The sequence below is a fragment of the Sminthopsis crassicaudata genome, chromosome 1 (assembly GCF_048593235.1).
Source record: "Sminthopsis crassicaudata isolate SCR6 chromosome 1, ASM4859323v1, whole genome shotgun sequence".
NCBI lineage: Eukaryota > Metazoa > Chordata > Mammalia > Dasyuromorphia > Dasyuridae > Sminthopsis > Sminthopsis crassicaudata.
The window spans coordinates 590,530,617-590,549,510 of record NC_133617.1 but is presented as its reverse complement, the minus strand read 5'-3'; the positions used below and the strand labels follow the sequence as shown (position 1 = coordinate 590,549,510).

General features: G+C 34.6%; 1 protein-coding gene across 2 annotated transcripts in view; it reads left to right on the top strand.

Moving 5' to 3' along the window:
• NLN (neurolysin) overlaps positions 1-18,894 on the top strand; it is a 131,722-nt gene that overhangs the window by 54,071 nt on the left and 58,757 nt on the right. For both annotated transcript variants that reach the window (XM_074282390.1, XM_074282391.1), the window contains exons 4-6: positions 7,059-7,166; positions 12,738-12,840; positions 13,668-13,828. In XM_074282390.1, coding sequence (XP_074138491.1) covers positions 7,059-7,166; positions 12,738-12,840; positions 13,668-13,828 — 372 coding nt within the window. The remainder of the gene's footprint in view (positions 1-7,058; positions 7,167-12,737; positions 12,841-13,667; positions 13,829-18,894) is intronic.

Sequence of the window (18,894 nt, the reverse complement as noted above, 5' to 3'; positions counted from 1 at the left end):
GAATGACCTTTTTCTCTTTTCCTGTACTTCCTACCCAAGCACCTTGTGCTATGTAATCTCCTTGCTCCCTTCTTGGCCCACTGGGCTCCTTGAAAAATAACCATTCTGTATTCCTTCTCCCATTTCTTCAACCATTTTCATTCTATTTCCTCATTGCAGGCAAATTTTCTCCCCTAAACCCTCCCCTCCTTTTTTTAAAGGGGTATTATAGAAAATGAAAGATTCTAGATTGTGATTTTTTAAAAAATGATGAACAACATCTTTCAGAAAAGCTTAGCAGAATGGTAAAGTGGCAAGAGTACTGGAGTGAAAACTGGCTTGACCACTTAGTCAGAAATATAATTTCTTTTAATTTCTCTGGGCCCCAGTAGTAATTGAATGTCCCAGGGTGAGGAGGCTTTTTCCACTGGGAGAAATTCTGGGATGAAACAAAAGTAAAAACATGGTTTTGAAGTGTAAAAGATAAGAACAAGATTTGGAGGGGAAATGGTCCAAATAGTTTATGAATTTGGATTTTCCTCAAAAATCTGATTTTAGGAATAGTGGAGATGGAAGGGAAAAGGGAAAGAGCAATTTCTTCCTACTTCTAAAGTTCTCAACTACCTTATTTCTCTTCTAGGGAATAGTATTTACATTTATGTGGCATTTAATTTGCATTCTTAGAGCTAATCATCCATATCTTCATAGACTAGTAATTACTTTGAATTCTTTATTTAAATAATTAGACACTAAGGCTAGATTGGTCTTTTGTACACTGGGAAAATCTAACAGCAGCAATCACATCCATTTTAAGAGTGAGAATATTGCTAATTAGCTTCCATTCTTGTGTTGTAGTATATACAGCAATAAGTAATAATAATTTTTTTAAATGTGTTTTGGAATACTGCAGACATATCTGGAAGAATTAGAAGAATGTGGGTTAATCACCACAGATGTCACTCAGGCATCAGCCCTTGTTGAAGTATATATTGTGTCATATAGTAATTTTAGAAGTTGAAAAGACGAAGACAAAAAAAAAAAAAAAAAAAGTAGTGAGTGACCTTATTCTAGGAGCTGTAAATATGGATTCAGAAAATCTACAAGAAGGAGAAATATTTTTAGTTTCCAGCAGTTCACTGGCTTATCTAGGAGTAAAATAAGATCTCAGAATCAAAAGTATACTACAAAGGAAAGGGGAATCTTTAGGTAAGAAATAAAATAAATCAGTGATGTGGCATTGAATTTGTCTTTTCAAGTTTAATCATCTTAGCCCTATAGACTAGTAATAGCTATGTATCCTTTCTTTAAATAATATCAAAACTCCCAGCAACCACAACACTGTTGTTGTACCAGTCATGTCCAACTCTTTGTGACTCCATTTGGGGTTTTCTTAGCAAAGATACTAGAGTGGTTTGTCTTTTCCTTCTCTAGCTCATTTTATAGATGAGAAACTGAGGCAAACAGGTAAAGTTACTGGCCCAGGATCACATAGCTAGTAAGTGCTTGAAGTCGGATTATGACTGCTCATCATAAAAATTCAGTTTAAGAGGAGAGAAAATATTTGGAGAACAAGGCAGAATGCCTGGAACTAAGAGATGAAGTATCTTGTTTATGGATCAGCCAGGAAACTACTGTCATTAGATCTAAGCATATATGGGGCCGGGGGCAGGGGGAGCTAATGTGTAAGTAGACTCAAAAGAGAGATACATTGCAAAAGGCTTTGAATGCTAAACAGAATATTTTGTATTTGTGCAGGCAATAGGAAGCCACTAGAGTTCTTGAATATATGTAAGGAGGGGAAGGAGGAGAATTGATACAGTCAAACCTGCACTTTGAGAAAAGTCATTTTAGTGACTAAATAAAGGCTGGATTGGAATAGGGGAAAACTTGAAGCAGTCAGAATCACCACCAGCTTATTGCAACAGTTCAGGCATGAGATGATGAGATCCTGCACTAGAGTGGTAGCAGTGTCAGAGGAGAAAAGAGGTCATATAACAGAGATGTTGGATTTGGCAACAGCTTGTATGTGGGAGGTGAGAGATAGTGAGGAGTTAGATGGTGAAATTGAGATATTGGGAGGATGCTGCTACTTTCTACAGCCCAGCTTCTTAAACTGTGGTTCATGATCCCATTTAGATTCTCATAACTGAATGGAGGATGCAAAATTATTTATTATTTGATTGATTGGTTATTGACTTATTATCAGTAAATGTTTGACCCAGAACCACGTAAAAATGTCTTGGGTAAAAAGAGGTCACCAGTGAAAAAAATTTAAGAAGCCCTATTCTAACTGGTAGTAAGGAAAAGGGGGGTAGTTTAAGGGGAAAGATAATGAGTTCTTTATACATGCTTAGTTTAAGATGATGTTTGGAAGGCAGGTGGATATTTAATATTGAAGGTCAACAGAAAGTTCTAGGCAGGATAGATAGATTTGAGAATCATCAGCTTAAAGATAGTACTTAAATTCATGGAAACTTATAAGGTCATTAAGTGAATGGGTAGGGAGCAGAGCTTTTTAAACTTTTTCTACTCATGATCCCTTTTCGCCTGAGAAATTTTTACATGATCTCAGGTGTATAGATATATGAAATAGGTGTACAAACTAAACATTTACTGACAATAAGTCATAATTTTGCAACTCCCACATTCAATTACAAGTTCCCATATGGGTCATGACCCACAGTCTAAGAAACTGGGGTATAGAGAAAAAAGAGTGCTTAAGACAAAACATTGAGGGACAGCTATGGTTATGAGGATCCAGTAAAGGAGGTAGACAAGGAAAGTTTGATAGTTAGAAGGGAACCTAAAGAAGAGATAGTATCAAGAAAAGTGACCGATTAGTGTCAAAGTCGAGAGAAAGAGAGGTCAAGGAGAATGAACATAGAGAAAAGGCTATTGGATTTGGCAACTAAGAGATCATTGGTAACTTTGGAGGGAGTAGTTTTCTGAAATGATAAATTCAGAAGCTGTATTATAAGGGGATTGAAAGGAAAGGAAAAGAAAGAGTGAACCATGGGGAGTTTGAGGAGGAATGGAAAGGTTTGGAAAAGTCATGGTGGAGAGCAAGATAGTAAGCTGATAAAGGTGTTCTAGGAGGATTGTCTAGCATCAGTGAGGACTCAGTTGAGATTGTGTGTCAAAATCAGAGTGGATATATGATTTCATTTAGCAACATGTTTAGGAGTGAAGGCAACAAAAGAATGATCCAAAGTGGAGACTTGACAAGGTGTAATTAGTGACACAAAGGGACTAGGAATTCGAGAGAGAAGGGCAATGTAGACATGACTTGATTTACCAAGAAGTTAAAATGAAGAAAGAGGAGAGAAGAGACTAGTTCAGAGGATCTAAGAGAGAATTGAGGAATCAAAGGGTTGGAAATCAGAGAATAGATGAAGAGTGGGGTTTTGTAAGGAAAAGCAGGAGACATGAAAAACCCAGAGGTTTTGGTCAAATAAGGATATTTCAGAATTCTTTAAGATGAAGGTTGTATATCTTTTGAGTGATGGCAAGATCGAGGCTGTAATCATCTTTGTGTGTGTCTTCAATGGAGTGGAGTAGTTCATGGGAAATAAGCAAGTTGAAGAATTAAATGGTAAGGGAGTTTGTGGAAGAGCCACAAACTGTTGATATCTCCTTGCCTGAGGGCAGGAGTTGGGCAAGAGGGAAAAACTTATGAATCATGTACTAAATTCATTGAGAAAAGAAAAAGAGTAAACCGAGAGTCTGTAGACAGTAGCTACCAGAATTTTAATTGGGTGGTAAGTATAAATAGCATGAATCGCAAAGAAACAAAAGTTACAATAGAATGATGGAAATAGCTATGGAGAACAAGAAGTTTCTACCCTTGTTTCTACCAGTGAGCCTAGGAGAATGATTGAAGGTACAACTGGCACTGGAGAGAGTGGCTAGAAAGGCTATATCTTTGGGGAAAGGGACAAAGGTGGTGCAGGGAAGAATTTCAGTACAAGCTAGTGGATAGGAATGAGAGAGGAAAAGATTAATGAATTATATGGAAGGGCATTCCAGAAGGGTTGGAAGATATTTTATTAAAATTTTAAAGTGAGAAGATTAAGGGGGATGGGAATGAGGAAGATAAGATAGCATATGTATGTTTATATGCAGATACTATCAGCTAAAAACTCTTCCATTATAGGTCTGGTGATAGACTTGTTGTCTGTCATTTGATACCCAACCTGATAAAGTTCAAATAAACTCATTATCTGGTTGCCTGCAAGATAGTGATGATTTTTTTCAGCCACACCAACTCTTGCAAATCATCTAAAAAGTTGTACTGGGAAGAATCCAGTTTGCTTCAAGTTAGGGAGTGAGTGTGAATCCCTTGAAACCAGGCTACTTGGTTCAGTCAATCATTCAGCTAGTTTCCATTTAACTCTTACTATGTGCCACACATTGTACTAGGCTCTTAAATAATGAAATATAAACACAAATATCTACACAAATAATACATGCAAATGCATGTATATAAAGGCTTCTTACCAAAAAAAAAAAGTTCTTATTAACAGTAGGAGAAAACATTTTAAAAAAAGAAAATTAGAAGAAAACTAATTATCTCTGCAGGTATCAATATGAGAGTCTCCATTATGGAAATGAATGTTAGCCACTTCAAACTCCCTGTCACATAAGGTCTTATCCCAAAAGGCTGAGGTTAGACAAGCACAGAGTCTGTTGTCCACCTCCTTGAAGAGCAATATAGGAAGGTGGAATTGATGCATTTAGTGGCAGTGCAGAGAGTTGTGGGAATCCCCTCTTTGGTCAGAGACACACAAGTTCAGCATGAAAGAATTCACGAACCTGTAAAGTCTGACTGGCAAAAGGGAAGTTTATTGTTGGCTTCCTAAGCTTTGCTTAGGAAGACTGACTCCTCAGTTGCAAGAGGTCCTGACAGAGAAAATACAAGAGGTTATCACTGAGAAGAGGGTCTCTTCACAGAGGGCAGGAGTCCTGGTAGGCAGCTGTGCCAAGAAGAGAGGTCCTTTGGCAAAGCATACTACTTTGAACTTCTGCAAAGATATGAGTTTAAAACTGTCTTTTTATAAGATATCTGACAATGGGGTTTCAATTGAATGAGATTCCTTCAATGTTGTCACTGCCCTCAGGCCTAGATTTCCAGCTGAATGAGACCATTTAAGTTTGACCTAAATAGGGAGTGGTCCTGGGCCAATCTTAATGAAATCCCTTAACTACACTGAAGGGTGCATCTCTGTCAGAGGAGAGTTTCAAACTCATCCCAAAAGTCAAGGAGGACAGTTTCAGGATTCACCTTTATCATTTCCCCCCTTCAGAATGAACTTTCTTTTTCTTCTGATAAAAAGTGTGGTGTTTGAGGAATGCCTCAGATGCTTCCATTTTTTTTTTCCCCATTCATTTCAGTCAAGTCTGACTCTCCATCATCCCATTTGGGGTTTTCTTGGCAAAGATGCTGGAGTGTCTTGCCATTTCCTTTTTCAGTTTATAGTTGAGGAGGCAAACAGGATAACAACAAAGAATGAAATTAATTTCCTTTTTTTTGTGTATGTGACTCAATCACCAAATAATTCTTTTCTAAAAATTTGGCCCAATTAATTCATCTAGTTTTAATTAGGACTTAATTTAGCTCTACTTTTCTCAACCTGTATATCCTTGCAGTCTGTATTTATATGTCTATGTAATGGTTTGGATTAGGTTTTGGCATAGTTTAGAAAACTGAGTTTCTACTTAGTTGGTGCTTGGTCTCTAAGCCCACATTCTTCCTACAACAAGGCTTATTTAGTCTCCAAACACCTATTTTATCATTACAAGAGAAACAATTCTTCTCTAGTGAGCATAGTATCAGAGAAAACTATGAGCAAGGCACCATCACAGAAGGTTCTAGGATCCAGCATAAATTAACTTTCAGACAAATGTTGGGGAACAAAGTAAAATTTGCCTTTTTTTTTTTTTTTTAATAAGCAGTATATATTCAATCCACTGCATATTCACTTCAATAGAAAAATTTAGGGAATCCTAAAATTATCACTGTATCAAAGGCCAACCATAATAAGGGAAAACAATCTACTGGTGATCAGAATCCATAATTAAATATGATTCCTGAACTTTTAAAAATCAAATTGATTGACAAGATATAAAACCTAAGAGAAATAATGTCAAACTTTTCTTTGAGCCTGAAATATCTGAAGGTTTAGCGATCACTAAGTACCAGCTAACAAGTTTCACATATTAGATCTATAAAGAAAGACTTAGAACTGCTGATTCCTTCTAGATTTTCACTTCCTCTTCCCCTCAGTGACAGCACATTTGCCATCTTTTCCCAGAAGGTCTGAGTGACCTTCTACTTGGCTACCTGCTTTTCTGTCATGCTCCATGTTGCCATCCAACTACTGAAGACATTTTCCATTCTCCTGCAGGGCATATCATTCTTTTAAGTGAACCTTGCTTGCATTGCTGCATGTAGACCTGTGTTAACTGCCCAGCTTTATACCTATTTATGTGATGCTGACTCATTTCCCCCAGATATATCTGTATCCACTGTTTGCTATATCCCCTTGCTCCCAATAGTGAAGTGACAACAAGGGCATTAATTAAAGTTTTGCCCAGTGTTTTAGTCCTTATATCTTTGGCTGATATGTTGGCAACTTCTGGCTTCTATCCATTTGTGCATTATATTTCCACACTTCCTATCCTATCTCCTAAGCAAAGAAGTATGACTGACATGAAATGACTGAAAATGAAATCCAGATGATTTGTGAGGAGAAATGTAGCCCATGAAAAAGATTCACAGCTAGAAGAGAGTGCTCTAAATTCAACAATATACAACAATATACAATATTCCATTTCCAAGTGTAGCAGGCATTTCCTCTGCATTTGAATGAATATCAAGGGAATTCTGGGTGGCTTTATCTTTCCTAGGAAAACATTCTGGCATGATGAACTTTAAAATTAGATTTTCATATATGACCTACTCTTAGTCACTTACATGTTACATAGTCCAACAGAGCTAATGAACCCTGACTTTAAAAATAAATCATAATATACCACTATGACCTTGTATAGTAAATGGTTTGTCCCTCCTTTAATTTCAGGAAACTTGTGATCTTGAAACAATAAAGCCTGAAGCTAAGCGCTACTTAGAAAAGTCCATTAAAATGGGAAAGAGAAATGGACTTCATCTTCCAGAAGAAGTACAAAATGTGAGTTTAATTTTCTTTTCCTTCTGCCATATTTGGAAAGCAAGGACATGTTTAGATTGTTTGGGGATTCTAGATACTGGGCTGTTTGTTCCCTAAAATCCTTATTTGAAACTGAACCTATAAGCTCACTTTCTGACTTTCTCTTTTGGGAACTCTTATGGAATTTCAGGACATTAACTCCAATTGTGACTTAATTTGTCTCTGTTACTTAATTATTTTCTATTTTTCCACCTCCCCAGCAAGATTCTAACCCCAAACACAGGGATCATAGCTTATTCTTCTGTATCTTTTTGCCCCTCTAATTCTCTCCTCTCATTCCACTCAGTGCTGGGTATATGTAACTGATGATTATTCACCAAGTCATTAAATGCGATTACTTTGTAATAGAACACCATAAATATGGACTTATCTATCTATCAATCAATCGATCTATATACATATATACACATGTATGTGTATATTTTTTAAGAGACAGAGATATAAAAGTGGAAATTAACTTTTGAGCATTAATTCCCAAGCTCTTTTATTGTGCTATCACTATATTTTTTTCCCTTCTCTTTCCCTTCATTCTTCAAAAAAAATTGTTAGCCATCTCCTATTGGCAAAATGGGCAAAACCCTGTGAAAGATTCATACATAGTTAAGATGTGACCGCTGGCCTTGTGAAGCTTGCAGTCTGGCAGGGAGATTGATAAAACTTGAAGGGCAGAAGAGATGTAAGTCTGAAGAGATATATATGCTGATCTTAGTTTAGTAGATAGGCAATGAAGGCAATGGAGCTATCAAAATATTTTGAGCAGAGGAATTACTTCATCAATTTTATATATGAGATAGATTAATCTATCAGCAGTGATGAATCTGGCAGGATGAATTGGAGAAGGGAGGGGGAAAGGGAAAAAGCATTTATTTAAGTACCTAACATGTGCCTGACTTTGTACCATACTTTACAAACATTACCTTATTTATTTCATCTACCTCATGAGGTAGATATTATCATTACCCCTGTTTTACAGATGAGGAAACTAAGATAGGTGTTAAGTCATTTTCCCCAAGTCACACAGCTACCAGGTATCTAAGGTCAAATTTGAACTCGGGTTTTTCTGACTTTTCTGTGCTCTATCTACTGAGGGAAGAGATTGGTGGTGAACCGATTAGTTAGGGGGAGGATGCAATAAACAACAGAGATACTACTGAAGCCTGGTGGCCCTCCACTAGTGGCAATGGAAATAAAGAGGGAAAATATCCCCCTTAAAAAGATTTCAAGGGTTTAATCATATGTGATTGAGTTGTGTGGCTGTTGATGCCATTGATCTAGATAGGAAAGTTAAAGCAAAGGTCCATTTGGTGAGGGAAACATAAGTCTTAGACTTTAAATGCCTTTAGAAAGAACTCTTTAACAATACTAGAAAACTTCCCTATGCTTCTCCAGGGTTGGAAATGAGAAGTTTTCATCATCTATGTAAGCTTGTAACAAGATAGAGAAATAGTAGATTAGAGAATGAAATACTAGTTTAAAAAACAACAACAAAACACTGGGGAGAAGAGTTTTGACTCTTAAGAAAAAGAATACAATGCTAATAGTACTGATATGTTGTCTTAATGCTGTTTTAGTGAGATTCAGGATTCCAAAATGTAGTACAAGTAAGCATGGAATGCCACAAGACAGAATACAGTACAGATGAGAGTCAGCAGAAAGTATGGCTAGTGAACTTCATTCAAAGAAAATTCTTGCACTAAGAATAACAAGGTTATGTTCCATTGAAATCTCAAGTGGAAGAAGTGGGATAAGCGAGTTGTAGCACAGAAACAAGTAAACTCTTAGTGGATTTTTTTTTTCTGCTGAGGCAGTTGAGGGTAAGTGACTTACCTAGGGTCACAACAGGAAGTGTTAAGTTTCTGAGACCAGATTTGAACTCGGGTCCTCCTGACTTCAGGGCTGGTGCTCTATCCACTGCGCCACCTAGCTGCCCCTGTACTGGATTTTTAAAGCATTTTTACTGCAATCAGATTAGACACTGAGGGGAGTAAGCAAAAATCCTAGATGTGACGAACAGGTCAGAGTTCAAGGTATGGAATTGGTGCTGTGGGAATGGAGAGACAAAGACAAAGACATCTAAGATTGGGCAGGTTTTTGAATTTCAAACTACCCAAAGGAAGGAATAATTACAAATCAAACTTTGATGAGGTAACCCAGGGGATCTGAACCTTTCTACTTAGCAGGTCAGGGAGGTTATTGGGATCCTTTCACATTATTTGGAATTTGGAATTAAGTCATGGAATGGAACATTAACAATCCCTACTTCTACTATAACTTCTTAGGCAAACTTAGATTTTGGCAAAGGGGGATCAGGAAGACTTTGTGTAGCTCCTTGTCCTCCCTTCCTTTCAGATCCCTGTCAGAGAAGGGCTAAAGATAAGGAAGGAGCTGCCTTTCTTATCCTGTTAATTAATTTCCTAGAACTGCAGACTTGTTTTCTCTCCATCCTTTCCCTTTTCAGTGAAAGAAGTTCAATCAATGAATCTCAGTTCTCTTCTTATCAGAAAAACAGAAATTCGAATTTTTTAAAAAGTCAAAACCAGTTGAAACAAGTTTTGGTAACTATCATTCAGCAAACATGTTGAGGATAGTAGGAGTTTACAGAAAAATAGATACTTTATGCAAGTCCATTTATTTTTAGTAGAATTTATAACAAGTTGCCTTGTTCCTTACTAGACATTACAACTTTTAATATTTGCCTTCTCCTTCTCAAAATCTGATTAATTTAAGTTTGGTTACCAAATACATTGGGGGAAAGTAGCCATTGATGGAATCTTTTTTTTTTTTTTTTTGCCCACGTCTTTGTTGCTTCCCATCTGGTACCATTAAGGCTTTTAAAATGTAAATCATTTTTGTCCATGAAAGGTACTCCAAAAATTAGGAACCATATAAGGAACTAATACAGAGATATGAAGTATTGCCTGAACTAGATTAACATTTAATTGGGAAATGTTTAAAACAGTAAACAAAAATACCTTGCAAAATAGATAATGTTAATTTGTGGTATTCTTAGTCATTATGAGACCAGCAGAAGTCTTTTACCGTTTGAGCTCTGACCTGGTAGTTTTCTTCCTAAATACTCCATATGCTGACTCTTAGTGGCAGCTAAATGGCAAAGTAGATAGAGTGTAACCAGAGTGGCAAAGTGCTCAGAGTGCTAGGTTTGGAGTCAGGAAGACATCCTTCTGAGTTCAAATCTGGCCTCAGACACCTATTAGCTGTGTGACACTGGGCAAATCATTTGACCTCTCACTATCAGTTTCATTTTCCAAATCTGCAAAATAGAGAAATAAGAGCTTCTCTACTTCTCAGGGTTATGAGGATCAAATGAAATAACATATGGATTTTTGCAAACCCTAAAGTGAGAAATAAATGCTAATTAGCTGGCTTCTGCATTGGGCTGGCTTTTGGAGAATATAAGAAATTCTGATTCCTGGAGCTTTCAAGTTAATTATATTCTAAATCACTTAGCTTTACCCTACTGAAAGTTTTCATTTATTATTTCCCAATTCATCATACAATTTTTTAATTTATTTTTTATTTTTTTAAATAATAGCTTTTAATTTTCAAAATATATGCAGAGATAGTTTTCAACATTCACCCTTGCAAAACTTTGTGTTCCAAATTTTCCTCTCCTGTTTTCTCATTCCCTCCCCCAGACAGTAAGTAATCCAATATCATAATACATTTTATATCATCAGAATTGCCATTTTGTCTGTTTGTTAGGATTCTTACAAGGTGCTAAGTCGGTTGTCTAATTTAGCATGGTACTTAACAGTTCTCTAGTTCAGAGTTCACACCTTTCACACCTTTAAAAGAGCATATAAAAGGACAAGCCTACTGGGAGCTCCTGGAGATTCAGGATTCATTCCCACTTCCACCTTTGTGCTGGCTGGAGACATTCAGACAAGAGCTTTCAGGAACCAAGGGGAGAGGAAAGCCTCCAGAAAACTAGCTGAGTCCCAAGTGAAGAAGATGAGATTTTGGAAGAGACAATAAAGGAGTTGGACTTTAACTCCTGGCTGCATTTGGGACTATTGAACTGAAACTGAAACTAAGGCTGCCTCCAGAAGCTCCCCAAGAGAATGATTACATTTAAGAGAAGAGAACATTACATCTATGCTGCCATTTTTTTATTATAGCTTTTTATTTACAAGATATATGCATGCATTGATAATTGCAAAATCTTTAATTCCAATTTTTCCCCTCCTTCCCCCGACCTCCTCCCCCAGATGTTGACCAATACATGTTAAATACGTTAAAGTATAAGTTAAATACAATATATATATATATGTCCAAGCAGTTATTTTGCTGTACAAAAAGAATCAGACTTTGAAATAGTGTACAATTAGCCTGTGAAGGAAATAAAAAATGTAGGTGGACAAAAACAGAGGGATTGGGAATTCTATGTAGTGATTCATAGTCATCTCCCAATAACTGGTTCAATTCATTACTGCTTTATTGGAGCTGTTTGGTTCATCTCATTGTTGAAGAGGACCACATCCATCAGAATTGCTCATCATATAGTATTGTTGTTGAAGTACATAATGATCTCCTGGTTCTGCTCATTTCATTCAGCATCAGTTCATGTAAGTCTCTCCAGGCCTTTCTGAAATCATCTGCTAGTCACTTCTTACAGAACAATAATATTCCATAATATTTGTATACCACAATTTATTCAGCCATTCTCCAATTGATGGGCATCCACTCTGTTTCCAGTTTCTGGCCACTATAAAGAGGGCTGCCACAAACATTCTTGCACATACAGGTCCCTTTCCCTTCTTTAAAATCTCTTTGGGATATAAGCCCAGTAGTAACACTGCTGGATCAAAGGATATGCACAGTTTGATAACTTTTTGCATGCTGCCATTTTTTTTTTTTAAAAAGAAGCTACTATACTTCCTGAGTAATAGTTCTTTTTGTTGCATTTGAACCTTAATTTTTCAGGCACAGACTCCCTTCTCCCTTCTGCTTTCTTTGTTTTGTGTATCTCTCTCCAAACTTTGGGGACTATCAGCCAATTTTCTGCAAGACAAAAATATCAAACATGTGTCAGTGAATTTAAATTAGTTTCTTATATATGGAAAGGAATGTGTTTGGGGGAAGTTGGGGTCCAGACCTATGATTTCATTAGTATGAGGAACACATCGAGTAGAAAGTCCCTCTACCTCCTACTTAGATGTGTGGACATCTGAGTAATACATATTCTATATTTCATCTATATATGTGTTTATGTGTGTATGTGTAAATATATATATATGTATGTGTATATGTGTAAATATATATATATATATATTTACACATACACACATACATATATACATATGAGAATGGTAAAACATTTTATACACTTCACTAAGGAAACATTTTGTATCAGTTTGGTATTAAAACTCTTCTTTTTTAATACTTAAAATTTTTTATTGAAAATAATAAATTAAAATTAAAATGTTTTAAATAAATTAAAAAATAAAAATTTGAATATGCTTTTAAAATATATTAAAAGTGTATTTTTACTAATCTTTATCTTCAATCCAGGAAATCAAAGCAATGAAGAAGAGAATGAGTGAATTATGTATAGATTTCAACAAAAACCTCAATGAAGATAATACCTTTCTCATATTTTCTAAGGAAGAACTTGGTAAATATAGAAATTTCATAGATTAAATTGTGCTTCAATTTATTTTTCATATTGAAGTTAAAAAGTAAGGATTTAGAGAACCCTTAAGAAATTATTCATTACAATTCAAGACTTTAGAATTCTGATCATTACAGTCACCTCTAATTCAGAATTTAGAAAAATGGTATGAAACATAGTCCCTACCTTTTGGCATAAGTTGTGAATTAAACCCGCATAATAGATATATATTTTTGGACATGACCAATATGCGAATTTGTTTTACTTAACTATGCTTTTTTTTCTTACAAGGATTTTGTTGTTGTTTTTGTGTTTTTTCACTGGAGAGGGAGATAGGAAGAAAAATAAATAAATGCTTGAAAATTGAAAAAAGGTTTAGTTACAGTTCTTAAAAAAAAAAAAAAAAAGAAGTCATTTATCCTGTTACCCTTTCTTTAGACTGGGCCATGTTCAAACCATCCCCACTTGCAGACAAATTTTAAAGGTTTCCAAAGAGAGTTGCCAGCTTCCCTGAATAGTACTCTTTCTGGTATTTATTAGCAAGTATTCTGCTTTTCTTCAATAGATGAGTTAAGCAAATTTCCTCTTTTTGTGTTCTATATCTTTTTTAGTTTGATTTTCTAACAGCACAGTGACCTTATAGGAACACTTAAGCATATTCATAGTTAGAATACCTTGCCCTTAGGATATTGTGGGAATTTATCTTGTTCTTATTTTCAAATTCACTTAATTTCCAAATACCTGGAGATTCTTATAGGCTCCCTGCCTATTCAGCAATAGATTCATCTTTAAGGGATGAAATTAACATATGAGAAAATTGTGTTTTGCAGGTGCTCTTCCTGATGATTTTCTTGACAGCTTAGAAAAAGTAGAAGATAACAAATATAAAGTTACCTTAAAATATCCCCACTACTTTCCTGTCATGAAAAAATGTTGTATCCCAGAAACCAGAAGGAAGATGGAAATGGCTTTTAATACAAGATGCAAAGAGGTATGATAAATGTTTACATTTATCCTGTTCGACTCACAAATGATAAGGAAAGGGGTTTATTTTCTTGATCAGAATTGCAATAAACTTTTATAGATGTATTTTCCAATTTGGGCATGATTCATGCTTTTTTATTCTAATTAGCTGACTCAACTCTGGCTTTTTTATTTCCTGATGACTCCTCCATTAGGGAATAGATATAAAGAAACTGAGAAAGAAAAGGGGGTGGGGGTGGGAAATAGAGGGATAAAGCTAGAAACAGAGAGAGAAGAAAACTTAGTTGGTGTTAGCATTCTGGGAAATTTTATTTATGTTACTTCAGTCTATATTTTTTTGATGTGAATGGAACAAACTGTACCTTCAAAAGGTCAGGCTTCTAAGTCTGTCCTAAAATCTACTGTGTAATCATTTGGATCTATTTTCCTTTGAATAGAACATCTGTCTGCTTTCTTTATCAACCTTATCAAACTAGTTTTCAGGAGTAATTGCCAAGTTGCTCAAATGTACCCTCGGCTGACAATTTTTATAATTCACATATCTGAAGAAACTTTTCTATCAAAGATATGAGGTTGTTTTTCTGAGTCTATATTTAGAAAATACTTTCCATTGCAGAAGTCACTCTAATCTGTGTTAGGAGGGAGGTTATAAGATTTTAGCTTTAAAAATTATATCCAGGCGTTCTGAATATGAAGTTTTGTTTATAGATGGTTCCTTTAAAATATATTGGGTTTTAGTCATCTTGATAAGTAGCAATGAACAGTCATTTTATATTTTCTGATAAATTTCAGCCTTAAGTTCTGGGAAGCAGTGAACATATTTGTCAGTTAGATCAAATTCACTTCTATTTAAGCCCAAAGTACAGATACCGTTGACTGGAAATGTTAATATAATACACAGCATTGGAAGACTTGTTTCTACTTTTAAAATCTAGTTAATTCATCTTAATAAGTATTCATTTCTTCATTTTATTTATGTAATAGTGTTATTATTATTCCAAAAAGAGTTTAAGCTATTTCACCAAAATCTCTAACTTTGGTGCATACAGCATTTTCTATGAGAGGCAATGTAGTGCAATGGATAACAGGGTGGCTTTGAGGTCAGAAGGACCCAGATTCAATTCTAGGCAAGTCACTTAACCAGGGCAAGGCACTCTGGAAGCCTGTAAACCTATACTAATAGAGTGCATTTCCTCACCAGGACTTCCCTACAATGATTAAATCATAGATCCTGCAAAAAAATCTAGTATTATAAAACAGAAGATTTTAGGAAGCAGAAGAGCATATTGGATGAAATAGATTAGAAAGGGGATAGAAAGACCAAGTCTCAGTGAGAGTCAAGCCTGAATAAAAAGCAGTCTCGTTCCCCACTCAAATCCTACCACTAAGGTTCTTGCAACTATTTGTATTTCTCTTTCTCCCAGTTTTATCTCTAGGATTTCCTCTGATTCATCTTCAAGATGAAGGGAAAGAGCAGATAATTATAAACCATCCCCTTCAGATTGATTCCTACTAATATTTCCTGGAGCTAATTCCCACCTGATCTTTGGGAGAAGGGAAAAAAATTCTTGAGTAAAAATTATACCTATCCCAGGTTCCTTTAGGAACCAAGATAGTATTTGAACAAGAATCCTTAACATAATGGATCCCTTTGGCAAGTTGGTGAATTCTATTGACGTTTTCTCAGAATAATATTTTTAAATGCAAAAAAATAAAATACATAAAATTATAGAGGAAATAAATTCTATTGAAATAGTCTAAAGGCAATAAGATTACAATCATATGTGATCCAGAGACAAGTATAGTAATCAGTGATTTCAAAGTAATGATGAATATATATGATATTTCAAGATATCTTCAATAATTATAATAGAATATGAAAATATCTGTGATTTGTATTGATGGCAAAGTCACAGATATTGATAATATTTCTGTTGTTTATTGCCTACATCTGTTCATGAAGAAAATGCTAAATTTCAGAGTTTAGTGTAAACAAAGATGTAATTTATATCTCATCCAAATTTACAATCTATTAACTCTGGATTAAAACCCCTATATTACAATGAATGACTAAAGTTCTAGGATAAGTTATTTCTCTCCTAATCAGCTAGCTAAATTAAACATATATAAAAGAAATTCAATAGCTAAGATAATTTTAAGCATACCTTTTAAGTATGATATTGCAAAAACATGAAAACTTGATATGACAGAAAGTGAATACCATATACTCATATGCACAAAGATATATGGTTGTTTGCACAAGACAATGATACCCTATAAAGACTGTAAACTCTTTCTTTTTGGTGATTTTCCATTATATATGCTGTATTTATATCTAATGAGACAATAGCTGGTGACTCTGGGCAAGTCCTGTTTGCCTCAGTTTTTTCATGCTGACACTAAGATGTAAAATAGTTTCTGACATGATTTACTTGGTTCCATAATGATCATGTTTATCCCTTTGAAAATGTAAACCACTTTGAAAATACCTTGAAGACATCTATTTGTTAAAAGGAGCTAGAGAAAGAAATGGCAGAACACTCTAGTATCTTTGTCAAGAAAACCCCAAGTGGGAGTTATATAAGGAGTTAGACATGACTGAAAATGACGTAAGCTTAAAAATTTAGACCTCTTTAGTGCTTAGTTCTTCCCTAAGATTGTTGACCTATTAGTCAAACTCCACCACTTACTTTCTTTCCCTATAGTTGCTTTATGCCACTTAGGAAGAACTCATCTTATTGTTCCTCATCCCTATCCCATGAAAGCCTTTAGCTTTTCTCATTTGTTATTTAAAAAAAAAAAAAAAATGACTGAACAACTCATCTATCGGAAGACACACAGTAGAACATATTAAGTGACCTGGTAACATGTTGGAGAAGAATTATTTACAAATATTGATTCTCTATTGAAATCTTTCCTAAGTTATCTACTCAAAACTAGAATTAAAAATTTCAAGAGTATTCATTCCAATCTTTATTCAAATTTCCAGGTGTTTTACTTTTTATATATATAGCATTTGTTATGCTAATCAGTCTTTTGTGATCCTCCTCCTATTTACAAAATCATTCTTTTAGTTGTATATTCCATCAGCTTGGCTAATGAACTCTTAGGATCATAAATTTAGAGATAAAAGAGATTTTCAGTACTATTTATGGTCCAACCTCTTTGTTTTACCCTGGAGAAATGACCCAACTCCTGTGTTTTACACTGGAGAAACACAGCTGTATAAAGTGACTGATGAAACATACTGGTAATAAATGGCAGAGTCAAGATTTGAAGTCAGGTTCTCTGATTCCAAATCCATCACTTTGTCTACTTCTCCTTTATCATTACACATCATAGGATGTCTCCAATATACCTGGGCTCCCTGGCCATCACTAGTGTTCATCTTTTATTACTTGTTCTCTCAGAGAGGTTATTTTATTTTTATTAAAGATTTTTATTTTCAAAATATATGCATGGATAATTTTTCAACATTGACCTTTGCAAAACCTTATGTTCCAAATTTTCTCCTCCTTTCCCCTACCACCTCCTCTACATGGCAAGTAATCCAATATTTGCTAAATATGTTAAAATATATGTTAAATCCAGTATATGTATACATATTTATACAATTATTTTCCTGCACAAGAAAAATCAAATCAAAAAGGGAAAAAAATGAGAAAGAAAACAAAATGCAAGCAAACAACAACAAAAAGAATGAAAATGCTATGTTGTGGTACACACTCAGTTCCCACAGTCGAAAGAGGTTCTTTACATTGCTCATGAAATACGCTCATGAAACACTTACAAACTTCAGCTCTTTGGGTTTGTTATGGAAGAACTGTCAACTGCCAGAAAGTAAACACAAGTTGAATGAACATTATCAAGCACTAAAGAGAGCACTAGATTTGAACTGAGCTCAGAATTTCTGCTTCTACCACAAATCATTGTATGATTATATAGCCAATGTGTTATTTTTCTGTGCTTAAATTTTCTGAATCAAAAAAATGGAGATACTGTCATCTGTCTTTGCATTCTTATAAATCTCTGTAAATAGTATGGAATTTCTACATGCTCTTTGAGCTCTTTGGAAAATTCTATGCAAGTACAAATTATTATAATGGCATCATTATCTTGCAAAAAAGGCAGGAGGTTTATGACAGCAATAATTGTGCATGCTTTCAATAAGATGTAAAATGGTCTCTGACATGATTTAATATTGGTTCCATAATAATGTTTAGCCTTTTGAAAATGTAAACAGCTCTGAAAATACCTTGAAGACATCCATTTGTTAAACTTTAAACAATCATATAAATTGGGCTTTGTATTATTATTCACATTTTCCAATTTAAATGCAAAAAGATGAAATCATCTGCCTATGGTCATGGAAATTTAATAAGTCAAAATTAAAATTCAAAGTTGAATCCTATGTTATTTATGGCTTCAAGTGGAAATTAAGATTATAATTTTAACAAATGAAAAGTATTACTTAAATCGAGGTATACTATTTAGCTAGCTAGCAAATTCAAATCTCAGCCTTCAGTCAAACCTCACTATTTCAGGTTGAAAGGGGAGATAAGCTAGGATTATGACAATTTTTAAGGTACTCTAGCTTTATTGTTTATTTTCAAGTTTTTCAAAAAATGTTCCTTGTGAATGTTTTGACTATATACAAATGATCCTAAAGGTATCTTAAAAGTAAAAGTAAGGATGAAAACAGTTGGAAGTTATCATGTGCTTTCAAACCTTGTTCATGGTTCCTATTTCATGCAGTCATAGTAGAAGTGCTTAAGTTATATAAATTCCAAAGCTGCCATCTGGGATGTGATTGCCATTGATGACATGGCTATACTTATAAAACTATACTTATAAAACCAATATAAACACATCTAGCTTTTTTTCCCCCTCCCCTAGGATCATAGTTCATCTCTGAGAAATTCCAATATCTTTCCAACTCTATCCTTCTACCTAATAATTTTACCTAATAAATGTTATTCAAATTATAGCATTCTCAATGAACCACTTATTTAAAAAAGTCTATTACTTCTTTTAAAAAGTCTATTACTTATTTAAAAATTATATATAAAAATA